The sequence below is a fragment of the Dama dama genome, chromosome 3 (assembly GCF_033118175.1).
Source record: "Dama dama isolate Ldn47 chromosome 3, ASM3311817v1, whole genome shotgun sequence".
NCBI classification, from domain to species: Eukaryota; Metazoa; Chordata; class Mammalia; order Artiodactyla; family Cervidae; genus Dama; species Dama dama.
In genome coordinates this window covers 18,678,874-18,702,253 of record NC_083683.1, presented here as the reverse complement: position 1 = coordinate 18,702,253, position 23,380 = coordinate 18,678,874, and the positions used below count along the sequence as shown (strand labels likewise).

Here is a 23,380-nt window from a genome sequence, read left to right as displayed (position 1 = left end):
GGCCGGGGCTACCGAGAGGACGCGTGAGTTCAGTGAAAACAGTGGCAATGGAGACAGACTCCCAGGGTCTCTACAGCACGACTCACGCTGGGGCCCCGCGGGGATGGGGCTGAAACACTTCCTTGGAGTTGGGGAACCCAGCTCTCCCTCCCAGGGCGCCATCCAGCCCCACAGTTCCCAACTGCCGCTCTCTGGGGAAGGGGTAGAGGTCACTGGGCAGAAATGGAGAGAGAAGGTGGAAAAAAAAAGTAAGGCTCAGAAAAGAGCTGATAGAAAGCGACAAACCTTGTGGATGGCATCTAGATTTATATCAATCTTTCAAAAAGGTTTTCCTCAAATTCATTTTATTCTTTCAGAATAGAGGGCTATGCCTCTTTAATTTTTGTGCATGACTGGATATTTTTCTGAATATAAAAACACAATTGCGGAGGAAAAATAAAACATGTTCTGCCTTATGATCTTTTACAGATGTGTAGAAGTGTTACACATGAATGTGCCATTTATTTTTTTGATCAATTTCTCAAGAGTTTAATACAAGATCTAAAAAGAATGGAAGGAGAGAATTGCTCCTCTGTGACTGAATTCATTTTCTTGGGAATTACTAACAACACTGTGAACAAAGTGACCCTATTTACCATGGTTCTCCTTGTCTATCTCATCAATCTTCTGGCAAACCTTGGAATGATAACCCTGATTAGGATGGACCCCCAGCTGCGCACACCCATCTACTTTTTCCTCAGCCACCTCTGCTTGTATGACCTCTGCTTTCCCACAGCCATTGGCCCCAAGATGCTGGTGGACCTATTTGCCAAGAACAAGTCAATCTTTTCCCATGGTTGTGCCCTGCAATCTTGGTCTTCTGTATCTTTGCAGATTCTGAGTGTCTCCTGCTGGCAGTGATGGCCTATGACTGGTACAAGGCCATCAGCAGCCCCTTGCTCTATGCGGTCAGCATGTCCAGTGGGGTGTGCTCCCTGCTCATGGCTGGGTTTACCTGGTGGGGATAAAAGATGCTCTGATACACACGATATTAGCATTCCACTTATGTTTCTATGGGTCAAATAAGATTAACCACTTTTTTTGTGATGTTCCTCCTCTCCTGTTGATATCTTGCTCAGACACACAGGTCAATGAGTTAGTGATATTCTCGATTTTTGGCTTCATTGAATTGAGTACCATTTCAGGAGTCCTTGTCTCTTATTGTTATATCATCCTATCAGTCTTGAAGATCCACTCCGCTGAGGCGAGATTCAAAGCTCTCTCTACCTGCACCTCCCGCTTAACTGCTGTGGCCATTTTCCAGGGAACTATGCTCTTTATGTATTTCGGACCAAGTTCTTCCTATTCTCTAGATCAAGACAAAATGACCTCACTGTTTTACACCCTCGTGATTCCCATGTTAAACCCTCTGGATGTGAAAGAGGCCCTAGAAGAATTGAAAAATAAGAAAAATAAATGACTTTAAATATTTATGTTAGGCGTATGTGAATAAACATGCATATAGTGACAGACGACTTATTAAAATTATATGGTAGAGTACATGACAAACGTGAATTTTTCAATTTCTTAAAGTAGTATTACACTAAATCTCAATCTTACATCTATTACTCTTCCTCTCACATGTCATGTTTAATTATCTTTCCAGAATTTGTACATGACATTTAGTTTAAATGAAAAACATTTCTGACTTTTCCATTACGCTAATTTTTGTTTAGTTTTTATTCAAACATCGTTTCAATTATGCTGAGGCTTGTTGTGCATTTACTCAGTGATCTTTGAGCATGTAGATTCTTTATATATCATAGCACATCTTGCAGTTTAAATACTACTAAATATAAGCTAAAACAAATAACATATTAACTAAATGGTCAAGTAGCTCATTATAACCTCAAATTCATCATGAAATAATACATACTGGGCTATAATTCCAAAGCAAAAATGTCTAAATCCAGTGCAAAACAAAATCATCTTTGAATAGAGATATTCAGTCAAATCTAAATAAGACTCAATTTAAGAGATGAAATAATAGTAGATAGAGGATTCGACAGTTATTCAGGTTGTGAAATATACAAGTCCATGTTTGTTAGAAGAAGTCATATTTGCTATAACATGGAAGAACCGTGAAGGCAACATACTAAGTGAAATAACCCATACAGAGGAAGATAGGTACTGTGTGATCTCACATACAGATAGAGTCTAAAAGGTGAAACTCAGGAGCTCCCTGGCAGTCCAGTGAATAGGGCTTGGTGCTTTCAATGCCCAGGCCTGGGTTTGACCCCTGGTCAGGGAACTAAGATCCTTGCAAGCCTTGGGGTGCAGCCTAAGTAAATAAATAAATTTCATAGAAGTAGAGAGTAGATTGGTTGTTGCTAGGAGCTGAAAGACAGGAGAAAAGGGTGATGTTGCTCAAAGTGCACACATTTTCTATTATTTATTGAACAAGTTTAAGGGATTTAATCTACATGATGACTCCAGTTAATAATACTGTAGTATAAACTTGAAATTTGCTAAAAGAGTAGATTTTAACTGTCCTCCCCATACACACACTGAAAATGGTAACTATGTGAGGTTATGCACGTATTAATTAACCTTATTGTGATAATCATTTCACAAAGTATACATATATCTCTTCATCACATTGTATACCTTATAACTATATGTAGTATTTATCAGTTACATCTGAAGTAGCTATATTAAAAAATGAGAAGGAAAGAAGTCTAAAGATTAGATTATAAAGCTCTATGGAAAGTATAGAAAGAGACTTGTTAAAATACAATATTGTGTTTTTGTTATCAACTATCAATTCTTCTGCACTTCTTCCAAGATACTTTTCATTCCTTCTCTCTCATTCTTAGCCCTAAGTGCCCCTTTTTTGTCTCTTTGTGGTTCACAAACAACCACTTACCTAAAGCATTGTTTTATATCACACTATTTGCGCTTATTCTTTGGTAAAGAACAAAGCAGTCCATCCTTGTTAACCAAAGCACTGAAAGTTGCCTGAAGCATAAAATAAGCAAATATATATTAACCTAAAAATACTAGACAACATTTTTTGGCTTTTACTTATATCTCAGAAACACAAAATTAACTGAGAGTTTGCTAAATGCCTTAAACATATATATATATATATATGTATATATACACACACACACACACACACATATACATATATATCACAATATGCAGGTGGATTCTTTACCAGCTGAGCCCCCAGGGAAGCCCTATATATCACAATATAGTATAACTATTGTATGCATATAACAACAGTTTTGGGAAGGTGCAGAAATGGTTGTGGACAAAATGTTAACAGATTTTTATAAAGACATACATATGTATTAACTGCACTAGATGTAAGAAATTATAAATTCTTGATATTTGATGCTTCATATACCTTGAATCTGGTTTCCTGAAATCTAAAGCGCAGAAAGTGAGGATACAAACATATATTTGAAATACCATGAAATACTGAAGAACACTCTTATTGATCCATTAAAAGTGTAAGGTTAAAAGACCTCTGATAGTCTTAAATTTTCTCGATGTCATTGTAAAATATCCTTATGTGAAAATATTTCAGAATGGAAAAATAAAGCCTACAAAATTCCTTTGTTATTCAGAGTGGTATTTGTGAAACACTATAGCATGTTAAAAAGAGTTCTCTTGGTGGAAACACCTTAGAATAATTGTATAATATAAAAGGTTGAAATTTTCTATTCCTGGTATATTTTATCAATTCAGCCAAATATCTTTTGAATTGTTGCTTATGTGGAGAAACATGGCAGAAAATATTGACTAGAATATATTAAAGTCAAGCAAAATAGGGAGTTGATGGATTGCCATTAATTAAGAGTTAATGAACACATTAATTAATCATTCTTCATGCTTATGATATATATTTATTTCAGCAACTAAAGACTGCATGCAAATATCGGCTCATTTTATTGGGTACAGTGGGGATGATATAAAGAGAAGGGAATTTTAAGCCCATTAAATGGAATTTCAAAAATAGCACTGATTTAGATGAAAATTTTCTATGTGTATATTATAATCTAAAATGGCATTCCATAAACACAGTACCTTCACTATGAGATTGTAGGGAACTATTTTTATGTTTAGTTCTAAAAGTTTCTTGTAAAGGGTTTATTATATGTTTATGTAATGATATAGTGCATACTTTCTAGAGTATCTCACTACATTATTAATCTTTATGTTACTAGAAGTGCCACTGAAAGGTTGTTGCTGAATGACAAGACGCCGGGATTTTTGGCCTCCGGAGGAGACAAATTCAATCCGGGGCCAGAGACGAGGCTGGATTGCTCAGAGCTTTTGTGTAATAAAGTTTTATTAAAGTATAAAAGAGATAGAGAAAGCTTCTGACAAAGGCATCAGAAGGGGGCAAAAGAGTACCCCGCTCCTAGTCTTTAGCTGTAAGTTATATAGTCACCCACAGTCTGTTAATGAAAATAAATGAATGTCTTAGAATTTAGAATGGCACCAGATAATTCATCCCTGGCCATAAAACGATTGACTTGAATCTTGTAGAAGGCCAGATTACCAACAAATAGTTTCATTTACATAGATTAGGGAACAATATCTGAGTAAGTAGATTAGGCCTTTTGGCGGAACCAACTTGAAGATAGAGTCTGGGGTACGTTAACATAGCTTAAGAGAACATTTCCATAAGAAAAAAAAAATGTATTGGTTAACTCAAGGTTTGAGAGTAGTTAGCTTCAGGTGATACCAGGTGTCACGGCAACACAGCATTCTAAGAGAATCCTTCTTTTAAATGTGTATAGAGAAGAAAATAATATCGCTGGTTTTTTTCCTCCTGCCCCTTAAGAGAGATAAAAATGTCTGACACTTGCAGCCTCTTTCCTCCATTTGGTAACCCCTGGCTTCCCTGCCTGTTACCCTCTCATTTTCTTTTATTTAAAATATAACGTGGGAGTGAATTTAAAAATTAAAATGTGCATATCCATCTTCATGTGAAGCCCCATAGCTACTAAGGTCAAAAGAAAAAATTCCTTACCCACGTACTAGTCTCATATACATCAGAGACATGCAATCTTCATGCAAACATATGATAGACACATGGTGTATACATACTAGACAGAGAAACCTATGTATATCAGAGGCATTCATTGTCCCTAAACCTATTTCCTCTTTTAAAATATAAAAGTTAAAATCCAAAGAGATGCAACCGTGGGTGTTAGATTTGTGGTTTTCATTTCATTTTTAGCATTTTTCTTTGTTCAAGAGACTCCTCCTTTGGCAGCAGAAACTTTGTAAATAAGTAATAAGTCATGTGGCAAAGCAGTGATACATTTTTAGAGAAAGTTTTCAATGTTACTTATTTCATGTCTCACTAAATACTAAAGACTAGGATCAATAACACAATTATTTTCATTGCTATTAGTGTATGGTATACTAATAGATGTTGTGAAGTAATTAGCCTCCAACTAATAAAAAAATTAAAAAAAAAAAAAGATAATGAAAATAAATTTTTGTATCCAAGGGATTTTTTCAGCATAGTAAATGGTTATTCATATATTTTCATCTTGGTGTCTCTAGCATCCGTGTTTTTTCCACACTGCCTTGGAGATGTAATGACTTGGTCAATGGGCATTCTTTTAAAGGATATTGATATCAATCTGATATCAAAAAATATCTGAGATAGGCAGCTGAGAAACTTCTGTGTAAATCTAGATGTAATTTCTGAGGTATGTTGCTCTTTATGTTGCTGTTGATCAGTCACTAAGTCGTGTCTGACTCGTTGTGACCCCATGAACTACAGCACTGTAGGCTTCCCTGTCCTTCACTGTCTCTTGGAGCTTGTTCAGATCTATGTCAGTTGAGTTGGTGATGCTATCTAACCATCTCATCTTCTGCTGCCTCTTCTTTTGCTGTCAATCCTTCCTAGCATTAGGATCTTTTCTAAAGAGTTGGTTCTTCATAACAGGTGGCTGAAGTGTTGGGAGCTTCAGCTTCAGCATCAGTCAGTCCTTCCAATGAATAATCAGGGCTGATTTCCTTTAGGATTGACTCGTTGCTGTCATGAGCTCTTCAGTTTCTCTCAGCATAACTTTCCTTATATCAGGAAGGATATTTGGATGAATTGATATCTCATCTTCAAAATGGTGTGCAAAAAACACTGATGTTAGAGACACCAGGCTGAAAATATAAAAAAAAAGACCATTGCAGAAATAAAGTGTGTTCTTCCCTGCAGATATTTTGTGAATGCCCCGAAGTGGTTCCCTTAAATGTATCATTTTCTTGATCATTTCCTCAAAAGTTTAGACAAGAAGACAGGAGAATGAAAAGAGGAAACTGCTCATCCTTAACTGAGTTCATATTGTGGGGAATTATGGATAAGCCTGAAGTTAAGATGATCTTATTTATCATGTTTGTTATTGTCTGTCTCATTAACATTTTGGCTAATCTTGGAAAGATTATTTTAATTAGGATGGATCCCCAGCTGCCCACACCCATGTACTTTTTCCTCAGCCACCTCTCCTTCTGTGACCTCTGCTATTCAACAGCTATTGGCCCCAGATAATGTTGGACCTTTTAGCCAAAAAGAGATGAATCTCCTTCTATGTCTGTGCTCTGCAATTTTTGGTTTTCTCTAACTTTATAGATTGTGAGTGTCTCCCGCTGGCAGTGATGGCCTATGACTGGTACAAGGCCATCAGCAGCCCCTTGCTCTATGCGGTTAGCATGTCCCTGCTTGTAGCTGGGGTTTACCTGGTGGAAATGACAGATACTTTGATACACACGACAGCATTCCATTTATGCTTCTATGGGTCAAATGTGGTTAACCACTTTTTTTGTGACTTACCTCAACTTTTCTCCCTTTCATGCTCTGATACACAGGTCAATGAATTGGCATTATTCATTTTTTTTTTTTTTTGACTGCGTTGAACTGACCTCCATTTCAGGAATCCTTGTCTCTCACTGTTATATTATTCTAGCAGTCTTGAAAATCCACTCTGCTGAAGGAAGGTTCACAACTTTCTCCACCTGCACCTCCCACCTAACTGCTGTGGCAATTTTCCAGGGAAATGTATTTTTCATGTATTTCAGGTGAGTTCATCCTACTCTCTAGATGAAGATAAAATGGCCTCATTGTTTTACACCCTTGTGATTCAGATGTTAAATCTTATGCTTTACAGCCTAAGGAACAAGGATGTGAAACAGGCTCTGGGAAAATTGAAATTTTGAATATGATTTTAAAAGTTTATATTTCACACACTCTCTTAGTCACTAGTACACACATATTTTTGTTTTTGTTTTTATAAACTTATACTGTGTGATGCAAGAGAAACAAAGTTGTCTTAAATAGTTCAAATGAGAATCTGTTCTTATAAAGTTGAAGGTTTAGAAATATTTTAGTTCTGAAATATTGCATACTTCGATTTATGTATCAAGAATTTATATATGGCACTTTCCCTTTGTTGAAAACTTTCCAGAATTTTCTAATTTTGTCAAATTTTGCCAGTTTATTCTTTCATTTGAATAATATTTGGGCTACCTCAAGAATTATTGTATTTCCTGAAAAATCTTTCAGTCTCTTTATGTTCTATGGTATACACTGTACTTTCTATATTAATGAATATAAGTTAATGATAATAAGAAGCATTAATTGTTTAAATAACTATGTAATTTATAAGAAATCTCAAAATCATTAAGAAATAAAAAATGAGAATTTTAAATCTAAAATAAAATCTAAATCTAGTGTATCTTTTGATAGATATATTCAGTCTTAGATCTAATAAGTATTCTACTTGGGAGATAAAATGATAGTGGTCAGAGGATCCAATGAATAGATGGGTCTTGAGAGGGACAAGACTGTGTCTTTTAGAAATTCAAGAAGCTTTGCTTATCACATAAGGAAGAACCATAAATGCATTACGCTGACTAAAATAGGCAGATACATAAAGGTAAATACTGTAGAGTTTCACATATATGTTGAATCTTAAAAGTTCAAACTCATAGAATTAGAGAGTAGATTGGTGGTTTTTTCCAGGGTCTCAAAGTGGGTGAAATGACTAATAATGGCTAAACTTACTTTTATTCAGTGAGTAAGTTCTGGGGATCTAATGTATATGATTCAGTTCAGTTCAGTCGCTCAGCCATATCTGACTCTTTGCAACTCCATGAACCGCAGCATGCCAGACCTCCATGTCCATCACCAACTCCCGGAGTCTACCTAAACCCATGTCCATCAAGTCGGTGAAGCCATCCAACCATCTCATTTGTCATCCCCTTCTCCTCCTGCCCTCAATCTTTCCCAGCATCAGGGTCTTTTCCAATGAGTCAGCTCTTCACATCAGGTGATCAAAGTATTGGAGTTTCAGCTTCAACATCAGTCCTCCCAATGAACACCCAGGACTAATCTCCTTTAGGATGGACTGGTTGGATCTCCTTGCAGTCCAAGGGACTCTCAAGACTCTTCTCCAACACTACAGTTCAAAAGCATCAATTCTTCTGCACTCAGCTTTCTTTATAGTCCAACTTTCACATCCATACATGACCACTGGAAAAACCATAGCCTTGGCTAGATGGACGTTTGTTGGCAAAATATTATCTCTGCTTTTTAATATGCTGTCTAGGTTGGTCATAACTCTCCTCCCAAGGAGTAAGCATCTTTTAATTTCATGGCTGCAATCACCATCTGCTGTGATTTTAGAGTCCAAAAAAGTAAAGTCAGCCACTGTTGCCACTGTTTCCCCATCTATTTGCCATGAAGTGATGGCACTAGATGCCATGATCTTAGTTTTCTGAATGTTGAGCTTTAAGCCAACCTTTTCACTCTCCTCTTTCACTTTCATCAAGGGGCTCTTCAGTTCCTCTTCACTTTCTGCCATAAAGGTGGCGTCATCTGCATATCTGAGGTTATTGATATTTCTCCCAGCAGCCTTGATTCCAGCTTGTGCTCCTTCCAGACCAGAATTTCTCATGATGTACTCGCATATAAGTTAACTAAGCAGGGTGACAATATACAGCCTTGGTGTATACCTTTTCCTATTTGGAACCAGTCTGTTGTTCCATGTCCAGTTCTAACTGTTGCTTCCTGATGTTTATGATTACTCTAGGTGGTAATTCTATGTTATAAACTTGAAATTTGTCAGGAGAGTAGATCTTAATGATCTTCATCATACACACACTCAAAATGTTAACTGTATAAATTAATGAATCATTTACTAACCATACCGTTGTGACCATTTCACAATATATACATATATCAGATCTTCAATTTCAATACCTTATACGTGCTATTTGTCAATTTTAACTGAATAAAGCTTGGATAAAAGGAAGGAAAGAAGGCTATAAAGACCAATGGACAGAACATTAGTATTGTACATCATCATAGTGTCATTGTTGTTGTTCAGTCACTCAGTTGTGTCCAACTCTTTGCAACCCCATGGTCTGTAGCACACCAGGCCTCCCTGTCCCTTACCATCTCCCAAAGTTTGCACAAGTTCACGTTCATTGCTTCAGTGATTCCATCCAGCTGTCTCATCCTCTGATGCCCTATTTTCCTTCTGCTCTCAATCTTTCCCAGCATCAGGGACTTTTCCAATGAGTCATCTGTTCACATCAGATGACCAAAATATTGGAGCTTCTGCTTCAGCATCAGTCCTTCTAGTGAATATTCAGGGTTTATCTTACTTAAGATTGACAGGTTTGGTCTCCTTGCTGTCCAAAGGACCTTCCGGAGTCTTCTCCAGCACCACAGCTCCAGGGCTTCAGTTCTTTGTCACTTTGCCTTCTTTGTGGTCCAGTTCCCACAACCATATGAGAGCACTGGAAAGACCATATCCTTGACTATATGGATCTTTGTTGGCAGAGTAGTGGTTCTTCAACACACTGTCTAGGTTTGTCAATGCTTTCCTGCCAAGAAGCAATTGTCTTCTGATATCATGGCTACAGCCACCATCCACAGTGAGTTTGAGCCCAATAAGAGGAAATCTGTCACTGCTTCCACATCACCCCCTTCTATTTGCCATGTAGTAATGGGGCTGGATACCATCAACTTAGTTTTTTTTAAATTTTTTATTTATCAACTATCAATTTCATTACTTCCTCCATGATAATTCCCTTCCCTTGTTTCCTCTTCTCATCCTTGTTTTAATGTCTCTGTCTTTTTGTGATGAACAGTCAACTATTTAAAATGTTATTTTATTTCATCCTATTTGTGAGCATTCTTTGCTGAAGGACTGAGCATTCCATACTATTATCCAAAACACCCCATGTTTTCTGGGTCACAAAAGGAACATAAACAAACACATAATAAATTAAAACACTACATAACATTTTTGAGTGTTAATTATATCTCAGTAAAAAATTAAGTGCTGCTATACTTTGGCCACATGATGCAAAAAGCTGACTCATTGGAAAAGACCCTGATGCTGGGAAAGATTGAGGGCAGGAGGAGAAGGGGACAACAGAGGATGAGATGGTTGGATGGTATCACCGACTCGATGTATATGGGTTTGGGTGGACTTCAGGAGTTGGTGATGGACAGGGAGGCCTGGTGTAATGTGGTTCATAGGGTTGAAAAGAGTCGGACACGACTGAGTGACTGAACTGAACTGAAAAAATTAACAGTGGGATAGTATAAATATACATGTATATTTCAGTACATACATTGTATACACAACAGATTTAGGGGAAGGTTCGCCACATGGTGTGGATAAAATTATGGCTCTATGAAGACATGCATATTAATTATAATAGGCGGTACAATGGCCACAAATCTACTTGCCAATGCAAAAGATGCAAGCTCAATTCTTGGGTTGAAAGATCCCCTGGAGGAGGAAATGGTAACCTACTCCAATATTCTTACCTGGAAAATTCCATGGAAAGAGGATTCTGGCTGACTACAGTTCATGGATTCATAAAGAGTAGGACATGACTGAGAACACACACATACTTGTAGAAAGAGCTATAAGCTCTTGATATTTTACTATTTCATCTGTTTTTGTTTTTGTTTCTTGAAGGCTAGAGCTAAATCTTTTTGTTGAGAAAGTGTAGATGTGGTCATATATTTGGAAAATCTTACAAGACAGAAAGACATTCTTTATTATCCATTAAAATTATAAAGTTAAAAGCCACTGATGTTTTAGGTTTTCAAACTGCCCTACAAAATTTCCTTATGTGAAAACATTCTAGATATAAGTAAAGTCTAAGAAATGCCTCTGTTACTCAGGGAGGCCTTTGTTAGACATTATGGCATTTTAAGCAAAGATCGCATGGTGAATAAAAACCTAAAGAAAATTTTTGTTTTATATATAAGCTTCAAAAATCTCTCTCTGATGTATTTCATTGATTTATGCAAACTCTTTTAGAATTGCTGCTTATGAGCAGAAATATGGTAGAAAAACATTGAAGTATATTAAATTCCAAGCAAAATAAGAGTGTCAATAGATTGCCATGAATAAATGACTTTCATCTATATGATGTAAATTTATTATAGTATCTAAAGACTAATTTCATCTAAAGCTGGCCCATTTTATTAGATCTACTTTGTGGTATAAAAAAGAAAAAGAGCAAGCTCATTAAATAGAAGGCCAACAGTGGAATTGACTGAATGATTCTGCCTTTCCCAGAGTTTGCATGGTTGAATAACAAATTATGGAAAAATTATTTTAGGAATCAATAACTAAAATAAAAAATACTCAAGAATGCATAATAACTCTTCTATCTTGAGATTTTGCAAAATAAGAAATCTGCACTATAGACTTTGCTGTGTTCTAGCCTTTCTGCTTCAATCCTCATCATTATGCTCCCCTTCTTACTTCAATTCTATTTCATATATCCACCAATGACTGATTAAAAAATGTCACTGTACAACTGCAGTGTTATCAATGACAGTGTGTAGTAGGCTAATTTGTGTTTGTGTACTCAGTCACTCAGTTGTGTCTGACTCTTTCGGCACCATGAACTATATCCTGCCAGGCTCATCTGTTCATGGAACTTTCCTGGTAAGAATACTGGAGTGGGTTGCCATTTTCTCCTCCAACCACACGTAGGGGTTGAACCTGTGTCTCTTGTGTCTCCTGCATCAGCAGACATATTCTTCACCACGGTGCACCTGGGAACCTCGTTAGTGGATGAATACTACAGTCAAACTCCTGTATCTTGATCCCTTCATCCCTGCCCCTGAAATGTGTGTGTGTGCTTAGTTGCTCAGTCGTGTTTGACGCTCTGTGGCCCCGTGGAGCCTGCCAGGCTCCTCTATCCATGGAATTCTCTAGGCAAGAATACTTGAGTGACATGCCATTTCCTCCTCCAGGAGACCTCTGCATTGCAGGTAGATTCTTTATCTTCTGAGACATCAGAGAAGCCTCTGCCACTGAAATACTTAAGTACAAATATGACATAGCAATCACATGGTAGATTTGAGTATATGTCCAATGTAGAAAATAGAGAGATACATATGGGTCATTGGGTGTATAACTATATTTGTAAAAAAATAGTGATATGAATGTTCAACAATTTAATAAGCACAAAGTTTTATGTTAAAGACAGAATCTGCAACTTTTCACCTCCCTGGATATCTCTTTCTTTTGAAATGTTCTATGAGCCATTTACCAATATTTATCATATCAATATTTATTAATATCAATAACCTCAGATATGCAAACGACACCACCCTTATGGCAGAAAGTGAAGAAGAACTAAAGAGCCTCTTGATGAAAGTGAAAGAGGACAGTGAAAAAGTTGGCTAAAACTCAACATTCAGAAAACTAAGATCATGGCCCATTCAGTCCCATCACTTCATGGCAAATAGATGGAGAAACAGTGGAAACAGTGGCTTACTTTATTTTTGGGGGGCTCCAAAATCACTGCAGATGGTGACTGCAGCCATGAAATTGAAAGACGCTTACTCCTTGGAAGGAAAGTTATGACCAACCTAGACAGCATATTAAAAAGGAGAGACATTACTTTGCCAACAAAGGCCGGTCTAGTCAAAGCTATGGTTTTTCCAGTGATCATGCATGGATATGCAGGTTGGACTATAAAGAAAGCTTAGCACCAAAGAATTGATGCTTTTGAACTGTAGTGTTGCAGAAGACTCTTGAGAGTCTCTTGGACTGCAAGGAGATCCAACCAGTTCATCCTAAAGGAAATTAGTCCTGAATATTCATTGGAAGGACTGATGTTGAGGCTGAAGCTCCAATACTTTGGCCACCTGATCTGAAGAGCTGACACATTGGAAAAGACCCTGATGCTGGGAAAGATCGAAGGCAGCAGGAGAAGGCGACAGCAGAGGATGAGATGGCTGGATGGCATCACCGATTCAATGGACATGAGTTTGAGTGGACTTAGGGAGTTCGTGATGGACAAGGAAGCCTGGCATGCTGCAGTCCATGGGGCCACAAAGAGTCGGACACAACTGAGCGAATGTACTGAACTGAACTGATGATCCATTTAGCAATGTTACTCTAACTTTAAAACAAAACTTTTCAATACCATTGAGCCCACTGTGTAAAAAAGAACTTCAACCAGATTACTTGTAATGTCCTCTCCAGCTGATACACCCTTTGTCTATAAAATATGACTCTACCACTGTTTAAATCCTTCCCCACTATTGAAAAGCACTAGAAATTTGGAAAATATTTTTAAAAAGGAGTCATTTCATCTTCAAAGGGAAAAAAAAATATATTATTAATGTAGGCTGTATAAACCTGCAACAGTGGTGACATGAAGCTTTGGATAGTATGAGTTTCAGGAAGGCAAAGGCTTTTAATTAAGGCTCTTGTGTCACCTATTATTCAAATTCAGACTCTCATAGACTCCTCAAAGAAGTGGATATCCAAATTTATTATCTCTCCAGTAAGTAAAACCTAAATAAAAAGCTAACAGTAAATAAACACAGTGTAATGACTAATCTAAAGAATATTTTCGTTGTTCAGTCGCTAAGTCATGTCTGAGTCTTTGTGACCCCATGAACTGCAGTACCACGCTCCCCTATCCATCACTATCTCCCAGAGTTTGCTCAAGCTCATATCTATTGAGTCAGTGATGCCATCCCACCATCTCATCGTCTGTCACCCTCTTCTCCTCTTGCCCTCAATCTTTCCCAGCATCAGGGTCTTTTCAAATGAGTCATCTCTTCGCATCAGGTGGCCAAAGTATTGGAGCTTCAGCTTCAGCACCAATTCCTCCAGTGAATATTCAGGGTTGATTTCCTTATGGTTGACTGATTTGATCAGATTGATCAAAGCAGTCAATCTAAAAACGGCAAGATGCAAAAAATTAAACTAGCAACTGTTGGTGAGGATGTGGAACAACCATGACTTTTACACATCAGCAGTAGAATAAGAATTGTTGCTACCCTTTGTAAAACCCTGAAGTGAAGTGAAAGTCACTCAGTCGTGTCCAACTCTTTGTGACCCCATGGATTCTCCAAGCCAGAATACAAGAGTGTGTAGCCGTTCCCTTCTCCAGGGGGATTTTCCCAACCCAGGTATCAAACTCAGGTCTCCTGCATCACAGGGGGATTCTAAACTGTGTCTAATATAGCTGGGCATATACATGTCATATTACTCAAAAATGCCTTCTTTGAATGATACCCAAAATAAATGAGCAAATATGACCACGAAAAGATGTACACAAAAATATTCTTCACTGCATTATTTGTAATAACCTAGAACTAAAATAACTCAATTTTTTCAACACATTAGTAAAGACTTGACAAAATTTTAAGTAATTTTAAATAATGTATATTTTAGGGTTCATAGTTCATAAACTTTGTCACAACCCTCAGGCTTTCCCTGAACCATGGATGCAATATATGAGTAATATATAAATAAATGATATGTTCACTTCCAGTGAAAATTTATAGGTCAAGTATACTGACACATGCTCTTTATTAAATTAATTACTATATGGTAAGCTTATACTTAGGAAAACTACACAATGATGAGGATGAATGAATTGCCTTGACATACAAAAGTGTAGGGAAATTTCACAAAAATAATATTGAGTGAAAGAAGTCAGAAATGAAAATATAAAACCTATATGATTATGCTACTATATTACTCAAAAATATTAAAACTAAAATATCATTGTGGTGGTGGTTGTTTAGTTACTAAGTCTTGTCCAACTCTTTTGTAACCCCATAAACCCACCAGGCTTCTCTGTCCATGGCATTTCTTAGGCAAGAATACTGGAATGGATTGCCATTTCCCATTCCAGGTGATCTTCCTGTCCCAGGGATAGAAGCCATGATTTGCAGGTGGATTCTTTACCACTGAGCCATCAGGGAAGCCCAAGATATCATATTGGATATCAATTTGTGATAGATGTGGGGTGACTGAGACACTTTCTGAGTCACTAGGCATGTCTCAGTTTCTGAGACACTAGACATGTTTTGTATTTTGTGTCCTGGGATTAGCATCTTTTCATTATTGAAAATTTCCTTGTAGTATACTTTTACATAAGGATGTTTTCTTTATGTGTATCATACTTTTAAAAAATTCCATAAACTATGTCCACTTAGAATTGCTGAAGTTTACTCTTTTTTAATCTAACAGGTCTTGTGCAAAATAAGTGTTAATATATTTGTGAAATCGACATAGTGCACTATTTCATAGAGTATCTCAGTGCATAATCAATCTTTGTGTCACTGGAAGAGTTGATCTGTTTGTAGAACAGCATAGTCTGTATCCATTCACAGAGCTCTCCTAGTCTTTCTCCCACCAACAGGGGACATAATGAACTTTGGTTCCCTATCATGCAGTGAACTCTGCATCTCAATACTCCAAGTTTGAGGAACATACAACTGTGTCCTGAAAAAGTAATCATCTGGACAGACATTTACCTACACACAATTTTACTGTCACCAGGGGCACTAAAGAAACCCTAAGTATAGATTGTTGTTGTTGTTGTTGTTTTTCCTCACTTTTTTGTACCCGAGGAATACATTTTCTCTTTGGTACATGTTTTCCAATTATTTAAGGTCTCTGTTTTTAATGAGACACAGATCCCTTTGGGAGATACTTTAGTTTATCCAACTTGCAATTGTAATGTAGCTACCCAGTTTTAAATGGCTAGGTGGGAAAAGATTGAAGGCATGATAGTCTACATGGTCTTGAGGAGCTGTTACAAAGTGAAAGTCAGGTTCTTGTTGAATACAATGCAACTTAAGGGATTTTTGAATCCCAGAAGATCAGGAAGTACCTGAAGGAAAATTAATTTGAATAGAAACAGAATTCGGTAATCAAGGACAATTCTACATACAGCAAATGTGTGCCAGAGAGGTTAATAATGATACTGAAATTCTTTTGTTACATATGTGCATCAGTTTCTTGATTTTAACCAGTGGAAAATTATTAGCAATTAGTTATGTGGTTTGAGCTTTTTCTCAACAATATCCCCACAGTAATGCATTTGATATTTGGGTATTGGGTTGATCACATCAAGAATGGCAATGGCAAAAACATTAAAAAGGTATCAGCAATTGTCCCTATGAATCATTTTTCCCAAATTAAAAATGTACTAATGATATGAAATTTTGCTAGATGAGTTTCTTAGGTTTACAGAAAAACAAACAAACAAACAAACAAACAAAAAAAAAAACAAGAAAAAGCAGGAAACAAGCAAAATAAAAATAAATAAATAAATAAATAGAAATATAACCCAAACAAATAAGAATATAATCTGTGTTCCTGTTAAATACCAAATGAAAATTCAGATAAAACAGAAAATTAGGCCTAATCAGCATTTTTAATTTTAACCCACTGTTACTTTACTGTCATGTCCCTCATAAATAAAGATGCTGAGCAAACGGTTATACATAACCTTGTTATTTAAACATATTCTTGGTGAGAGTATCTATTCAATCCTTAGTGTAAATTTTATTAATTTTATTTTTATTATTGATGAGAGATTTTCATAAAGTTTGGATACAAATTCTTTTTCAGATATAGAGATACATGATTTTCAAACATTTCCCTCACTTTTTAATATTGTTATTGTTGTTTAGTTGCCAAGTCATGTTGGATTCTTTGCGACCCCGTGCTCTCCTATCCTCCACTATCTTCCTGAGTTTGCTCAAACTTATGTCCATCGAGTCGGTGATGCCATCCAATGTCATACACTGCCGCCCTCTTCTCCTGCCCTCAATCTTTCCTAGCATCAAGGTCTTTTGCAGTGAGTTGGCTCTTCACAGCAGATGGCCAAAGAATTGGAGCTTCAGCATCAGCATAAGTCTTCCCAGTGAATATTCAGGGTTGATTTATTTCAGGATTGACTGGTTTGATCCCTTTGCTGTTGAAGGGACTCTCAAGAGTCTTCTCCAGCACCACAATTTGAAAGCATCTATTCTTCAGCCCTCAGCCTTCTTTATGGTCCTACTCTCACAACCTTACATGACTGCTGGGAAAACCATACCTTTAGCTGTTTGGATCTTTGTCAGCAAAGTGATATCTCTGCTTTTTAATATATTTTCTAGGTTTGTCATAGCTTTCCTTCCAAGGAGCAAGAATTTTTTAATTTTAATGTTCATAGTGATTTTGGAGCCCAAGAAAAATAAAATCTATCACTGCTTCCACTTTTTCCCCATCTATTTGCTATGAAGTGATGGGACCAGATACCATAATCTTGGTTTTAGGATATTGAGTTTTAAGCCATCGTTTTCACTCTCCTTTCACCTTCATCAAGAGACTCTTTAGTTCCTCTTCATTTCTGCCATTAGGGTGATATCATCTGTGTATCTGAGGATGTTGGTATTTCTTAAGGTAATCTTAATTCCAGCTTGGGCTTCATCCAGTCTGGAATTTTGCATGATGTACTCTGCATATACAAGTTAAATAAACATGGTGACAATATACAACCTTGATGTACTCCTTTCCCAATTTTGAACCAGTCCATTGTTCCAAGTCTGATTCTGACTGTTGTTTCTTGACTGCATACAGGTTTATCAGGAGGAAGGTAATATGGTCTGGTATTTGCATCTCTTTAAGAAGTTTCCACAGTTTATTGTGATCCACTCAGTCAATGGATTTTGCATAGTCAATGAAGCAGAAGTAGATATTTTTCTGAAATTCTCTTGCTTTTTCTGTGATCCAACTGATGTTGTCAGTTTGATTTCTGGTTCCTCTGCCCTTTCTAAATCCAGCTTGTATATCTGGAAATTCTCAGTTCATGTCTATTGAAGCCTAGCTTAAAAGATTTTGAGCATTTCCTTGCATGCTTGTGTAATGAGCACAATTGCATGGTAGTCTGAGCATTCTTTGTCATTGCCATTCTTTCAGGTTGGAATTAAATCTGACCTTTTCCAGTCTTGTGGCCACTTGTGAGTTATCCAAGTTTGCTGGCATATTGAGTGCAGCACTTTAGCAGCATCACTTTTAAAATTTGAAATAATTCAGCTGGAATTTCATCCCCTCCATTAGCTTTTTTCATAGTAGTCCTTTCCAAGGTCCACTTGACTTCACACTCTAGGATATCTGGCTCTAAGTTTGTGATGACACCATCGCGGTTATCCAGATCATTAAGACCTTTTTTGTACAATTAAGCTATATCTGTAGAAAAAATTTCAAAACAGGTTTATTGCTATTTTTTACATTATTTCCCCAGGTGACTCAGTGCTAAAGAATCTACCAGCCAATGTAGGAGATGCAAGAGACACAGTTTCCATCCCTGGGTTGGGAAGTTCGACTGGAGGAAGAAATGGCAACCCAGTTTCAGTATTCTTGCTGGGAAAATTCCATGGACAGAGGAACCTGGCTGACTGTGGTCCAAGGGGGTTGCAAAGAGTTGGACATGATTGAGCAACTGAGCATAGCACATTATTTTCTACCTTAATAGTCATAAATACTTAATGGCAAATATTTAGAAAGTACGATTTTTTCAAATCCTTATGCCATGAAGTTTAGAAAATACAAAATAAGCATTGCTCTAATTTCTGAGGCCTTAAATTTAGTACAGAGATTTTTTACATGAACAAATTAATATAACTCAGAAAAAAAAAGTGCACTGTTTAGAAAATGTGAGGGAGATATAAAGTCAATGAAATATCCTTTGGTATGTGGTTGGATAATAGGAGTAAGATAATGTTTGGTGATGATGGCTGCCTTGAAAGTTAGTATTGACAAGAATAATATAGCATCATTATCCATGACAGATAAAAAGCAGAAACAACCCAACATTTATCCAATTGAACAATGGATCAATATAGTGTGCAATATCCATACAATGAAATATTATTGTGCCCTTCAGTGAAACAGAATTCTGATTCTGACACATGAACAATATGGATGAGCCTTGACAGTATTCCACTGAAGAAAAAAAGTCTGAGAGAAGAAAAAATACAACATACATTGCATGATTCTGTTTATATGCAAGACTAAGAATAAGAAACTGCATGGAGTCAGAATATAGATTAGTGGTTGCCAGGGCTGTGGTCAGCAGGGACAGGGAATGAGATCTAATAGGTTTGGATTTCTTATTGAACTGATGAAAATATTCTGGAGGTAGATAGTAGTGATGACTGAAAAACCTTGAAAACACGATAAAACTAAAAACAAAAACCTATATACATTAAAAGGGTGAATTTTATGACATATGTAATATAAGTATTATATTTCAATATAAAAGAAAATACAATTGGAGTGTAGTTATACTCCTAAATGAGGTATGAAGGAGAATGTTTCAAAAACACAATGAATAATGTAAAGAAGTTAGAAGTGATGGAGGGAGGGATTTTTTTTGAGTTTCCTTAAGTTTCCTGTTTTACTAGAGAAGGAGAAAATAGTTTCAGGGTAACTGTCAAGCAGTCTTACAATTTGCAGTTTTCTTCCTAACACAGGGCAATTTGGTAACAACAGTGAAGCACAAAAACTCAGCTGGTGCTAAGTTGTTTCTGAATTCTCAAGGGAATATAGAGAAGCAGAAATACAATTAATGAAGTGTTTATGTAACATCAAAGCGTAACAGCAGTAGCACCGGGATTTACATCCCAATGTACCTGGAATGAAAGGCCGTCTGCCTGCTGTTTTCCCCTGGTGGCTCAGATGGTAAAGCAAGAGACCCAGGTTTGATCCCTGGATGGGGAAGATCCCCGGGAGAAGGGAATGGCAGCCTGCTCCAGTATTCTTGACTGGAGAATTCCGTGGACAGAGGAGCCAGGGAGGGTCCCATGGGGTCACAAAGAGCTGGACACGACTGAGTGACTAACACTCACTGGTTGTTGTGCAGCTACTCAAGCCCTACTCATCTCAGGTAGGTTTCTAGATCCTAACTTAAAGAATATAGGAGAAAATACTTAACATTTTGAGAAAAACACAGCTTAGTAAGTGAAATATTTTATGCCTTCCTATTCTCCAAAATCTGCATTTAACGGCTAGTAATATTTTCCTCTCAGAATTGCATGAGTCTGAACTTATTAATTCCACACATACCTACTTTTAATTTATTTCATTTTGCTCTTGGTTCATGGGTAAGACTTTACTCTTTTTATCATTTGTTAAGTATTAAAAAACAATTTAAGGTATATATTGTTTTATTGAAAAAATAGTGTATGTACCACAGTAAAAATAAAAACATGTACAAATTCATCTCCATGTGAACCATATTCCCTGTTTACTTAGGTCTAAGGAAAAAGCCTATTACTTACATTCTATTCTCAGATACATTAAATATATATATACACATTCACACACATAAATACATACATATAACATAGATAGAAGTCTGTATTTTAGAAGTATCTATTGTCGGTCTTTTCATTTACATTTTATTAAATTAAAGGCAATTTAAAATCTAAAGTGATTCAAATGTATGTGGTACATTCTGTTGCTTTTACTTCCTTTTAACATTTTTTGTCCACTGGTCAATAGATTCATCCCTTGACTACAACCACTACAAAAAGAGATAAAGAGCATCGTGGGAAAACAATTATAAATTTCTAGAAAAAAGGTAAATAATACTTATTTCATGTATCTCCAAATAATAAACACAACCTAAACTAAAATTTGTACCATAATTATTTTTTTATTAATGCTAGTCAATGTTATGCTCGTTGTTTCTGGAACTAAGTTAAAGACTCTTAAATTGATGACGTGTTTTTGAGAAACATAAATTTCGTAGTTATTTTTTCTAATCATTTTTTTATACTCAAGTGAATATTTTCAAGCATAGAAAATGCTTAGTCTCATGTCTTAAACCTGTCTTCTCTAACACTGGTGTCCTTACATATTATTCTGAAGAGATAGTTCAGATCAGTTCAGTTCAGTGCAGTCGCTCAGTCGTGTCCGACTCTTTGTTACCCCATGAATCGCAGCACGCCAGGCCTCCCTGTCCATCACCAACTCCCGGAGTTTACCCAAACTCATATCCATTGAGTCAGTGATGCCATCCAGCCATCTCATCCTCTGTCATCCCCTTCTCCTTCTGCCCCCAATCCTTCCCAACATCACGGTCTTTTCCAATGAGTCAACACTTTGCATGAGGTGGTCAAAGTATTGGAGTTTCAGCTTCAACATCAGTTCTTCCAATGAACACCCAGGACTTATCTCCTTTAGAATGGACTGGTTGGATCTCCTTGCAGTCCAAGGGACTCTCAAGAGTCTCCTCCAACACCACATTTCAAAAGCATCAATTCTTCGGGGCTCAGTTTTCTTAACAGTCAAACTCTCACATCCATACATGACCACTGGTAAAACCATAGCCTTGACTAGAAGGGCCTTTGTTGGCAAAGTAATGTCTCTGCTTTGGAGAGTGAAATTTATCGATATCTACCCACTGAAATAATGAAAATAATGCTCAGAGAAGAGCTTGTAGAAAGTAGCATACCTCATGAATGGCATCTAAATTTACATCACTATTTCTCAAAGCTCAATTCCAGACAATTTTATTACTGCTTATTTACAGCTGTCCCTCTTCAAGAGTACATATACATGACATGAATTATTTTCTAAATATAAAAATATAATTATAGAAAAAAAATCATGCTCCATCTAATGATATTTTGCAGATGTGCAGAAGTGTTACACATCCATGTGTCATTTTCTTGATCACTTGCTAAAACTTTAGAAAAGAACAAAGAAGACTGAGTAGAGAGAATTGCTCCTCCTTTACTAAGTTCATTTTCTTGGGAATTATTGATAACACTGAGAACAAAGTGATCCTATTTACCATGTTTCTCCTTGCTTATCTCATCAATCTTCTGTCAAAACTTGGAATGATAACCCTGATTAGGATGGATCTCCAGCTGCACACACCCATGTACTCTTTCCTCAGCCACCTCTCCTTCTGTGACTTCTTCTATTCCACAACCACTGGCCCAAAGATGCTGGTGGACCTATTTGCCAAGATTAAATCAATCTCTTTCTGTGGCTGTGCTCTGCAATTCTTGGTTGTCTGTATCTTTGCAGATTCTGAGTGTCTCCTGCTGGCAGTGATGGCCTATGACTGGTACAAGGCCATCAGCAGCCCCTTGCTCTATGCGGTCAGCATGTCCAGTGGGGTGTGCTCCCTGCTCATGGCTGGGGTTTACCTGGTTGGAATGACAGATGCCTTGATCCACACAACATTAGCATTCTGCTTGTGTTTCTGTGGGTCAAATGTGATTAGCCATTTCTTCTGTTATTTACCTCCACTTTTCCTCCTTTCCTGCTTTGATATACAGGTCAGTGAGCTGGTGGTGTTTATTGTTTTCTGTTTCATTGAGCTGAGTACAATTTCAGGAGTTCTTGTCTTTTATTGTTATATCATCCTTTCAGTCTTGAAGATCCACTCTGCTGTGGGGAGGTTCAAAGCTTTCTCCACCTACACTGTCCACGTAACTGCAATGGTCATTTCCCAGGGAACTCTACTCTTCATGAATTTCCGACCAAGTTCTTCCTATTCTCTAGACAAAGACAAAATGACCTCATTGTTTTACACCCTTGTGATTCTCTTGTTAAACCCTCTGATTTATAGTTTGCAGAACAAAGATATAAAGGAGGCCTTATAAAAATTGAAAAATTAACTATTTTAAAATATTTATATTATATATCTGTACTTGTGACTACACACATCAGTTAGTTCAGTTCAGTTGCTCAGTCAGGTCCAACTCTTTGAGACCCCATGAACCACAGCATGCCAGGCCGCCATGTCCATCAGCAACTCCCAGAGTTTACCCAAACTCATGTCCATTGAGTCGGTGATGCCATCCAACCGTCTCATTTGTCATCCCCTTCTCCTCCTGCCCTCAATCTTTCCCAACATCAGGGTCTTTTCCAATGAGTCAGCTCTTCGCATCAGGTGGCCAAAGTATTGGAGTTTCAGCTTCAACATCAGTCCTCCCAATGATCACCCAGGACTGATCTCCTTTAGGATGGACTGGTTGGATCTCCTTGCAGTCCAAGGGACTCTCAAGAGTCTCCTC

General features: G+C 37.1%; 1 protein-coding gene and 1 pseudogene across 1 annotated transcript; both read left to right on the top strand.

The window, feature by feature from the left end:
• The first annotated feature begins 549 nt into the window (after positions 1 to 549).
• Positions 550 to 1,459, top strand: LOC133049095 (olfactory receptor 5W2-like; annotated as a pseudogene).
• Positions 1,460 to 22,147: 20,688 nt separating this feature from the next.
• On the top strand, positions 22,148 to 22,966 carry LOC133041328 (olfactory receptor 5W2-like). The gene has a single exon (XM_061121850.1). It carries the CDS (start codon positions 22,148 to 22,150, stop codon positions 22,964 to 22,966), a length of 819 nt encoding a protein of 272 aa, XP_060977833.1.
• The last annotated feature ends 414 nt before the right edge of the window (positions 22,967 to 23,380 follow it).

Bases quoted from the DNA above. Each gene is read 5' to 3' on its own strand.
- LOC133041328 (XM_061121850.1), top strand. From the start codon at position 22,148: ATGTTTCTCCTTGCTTATCTCATCAATCTTCTGTCAAAACTTGGAATG.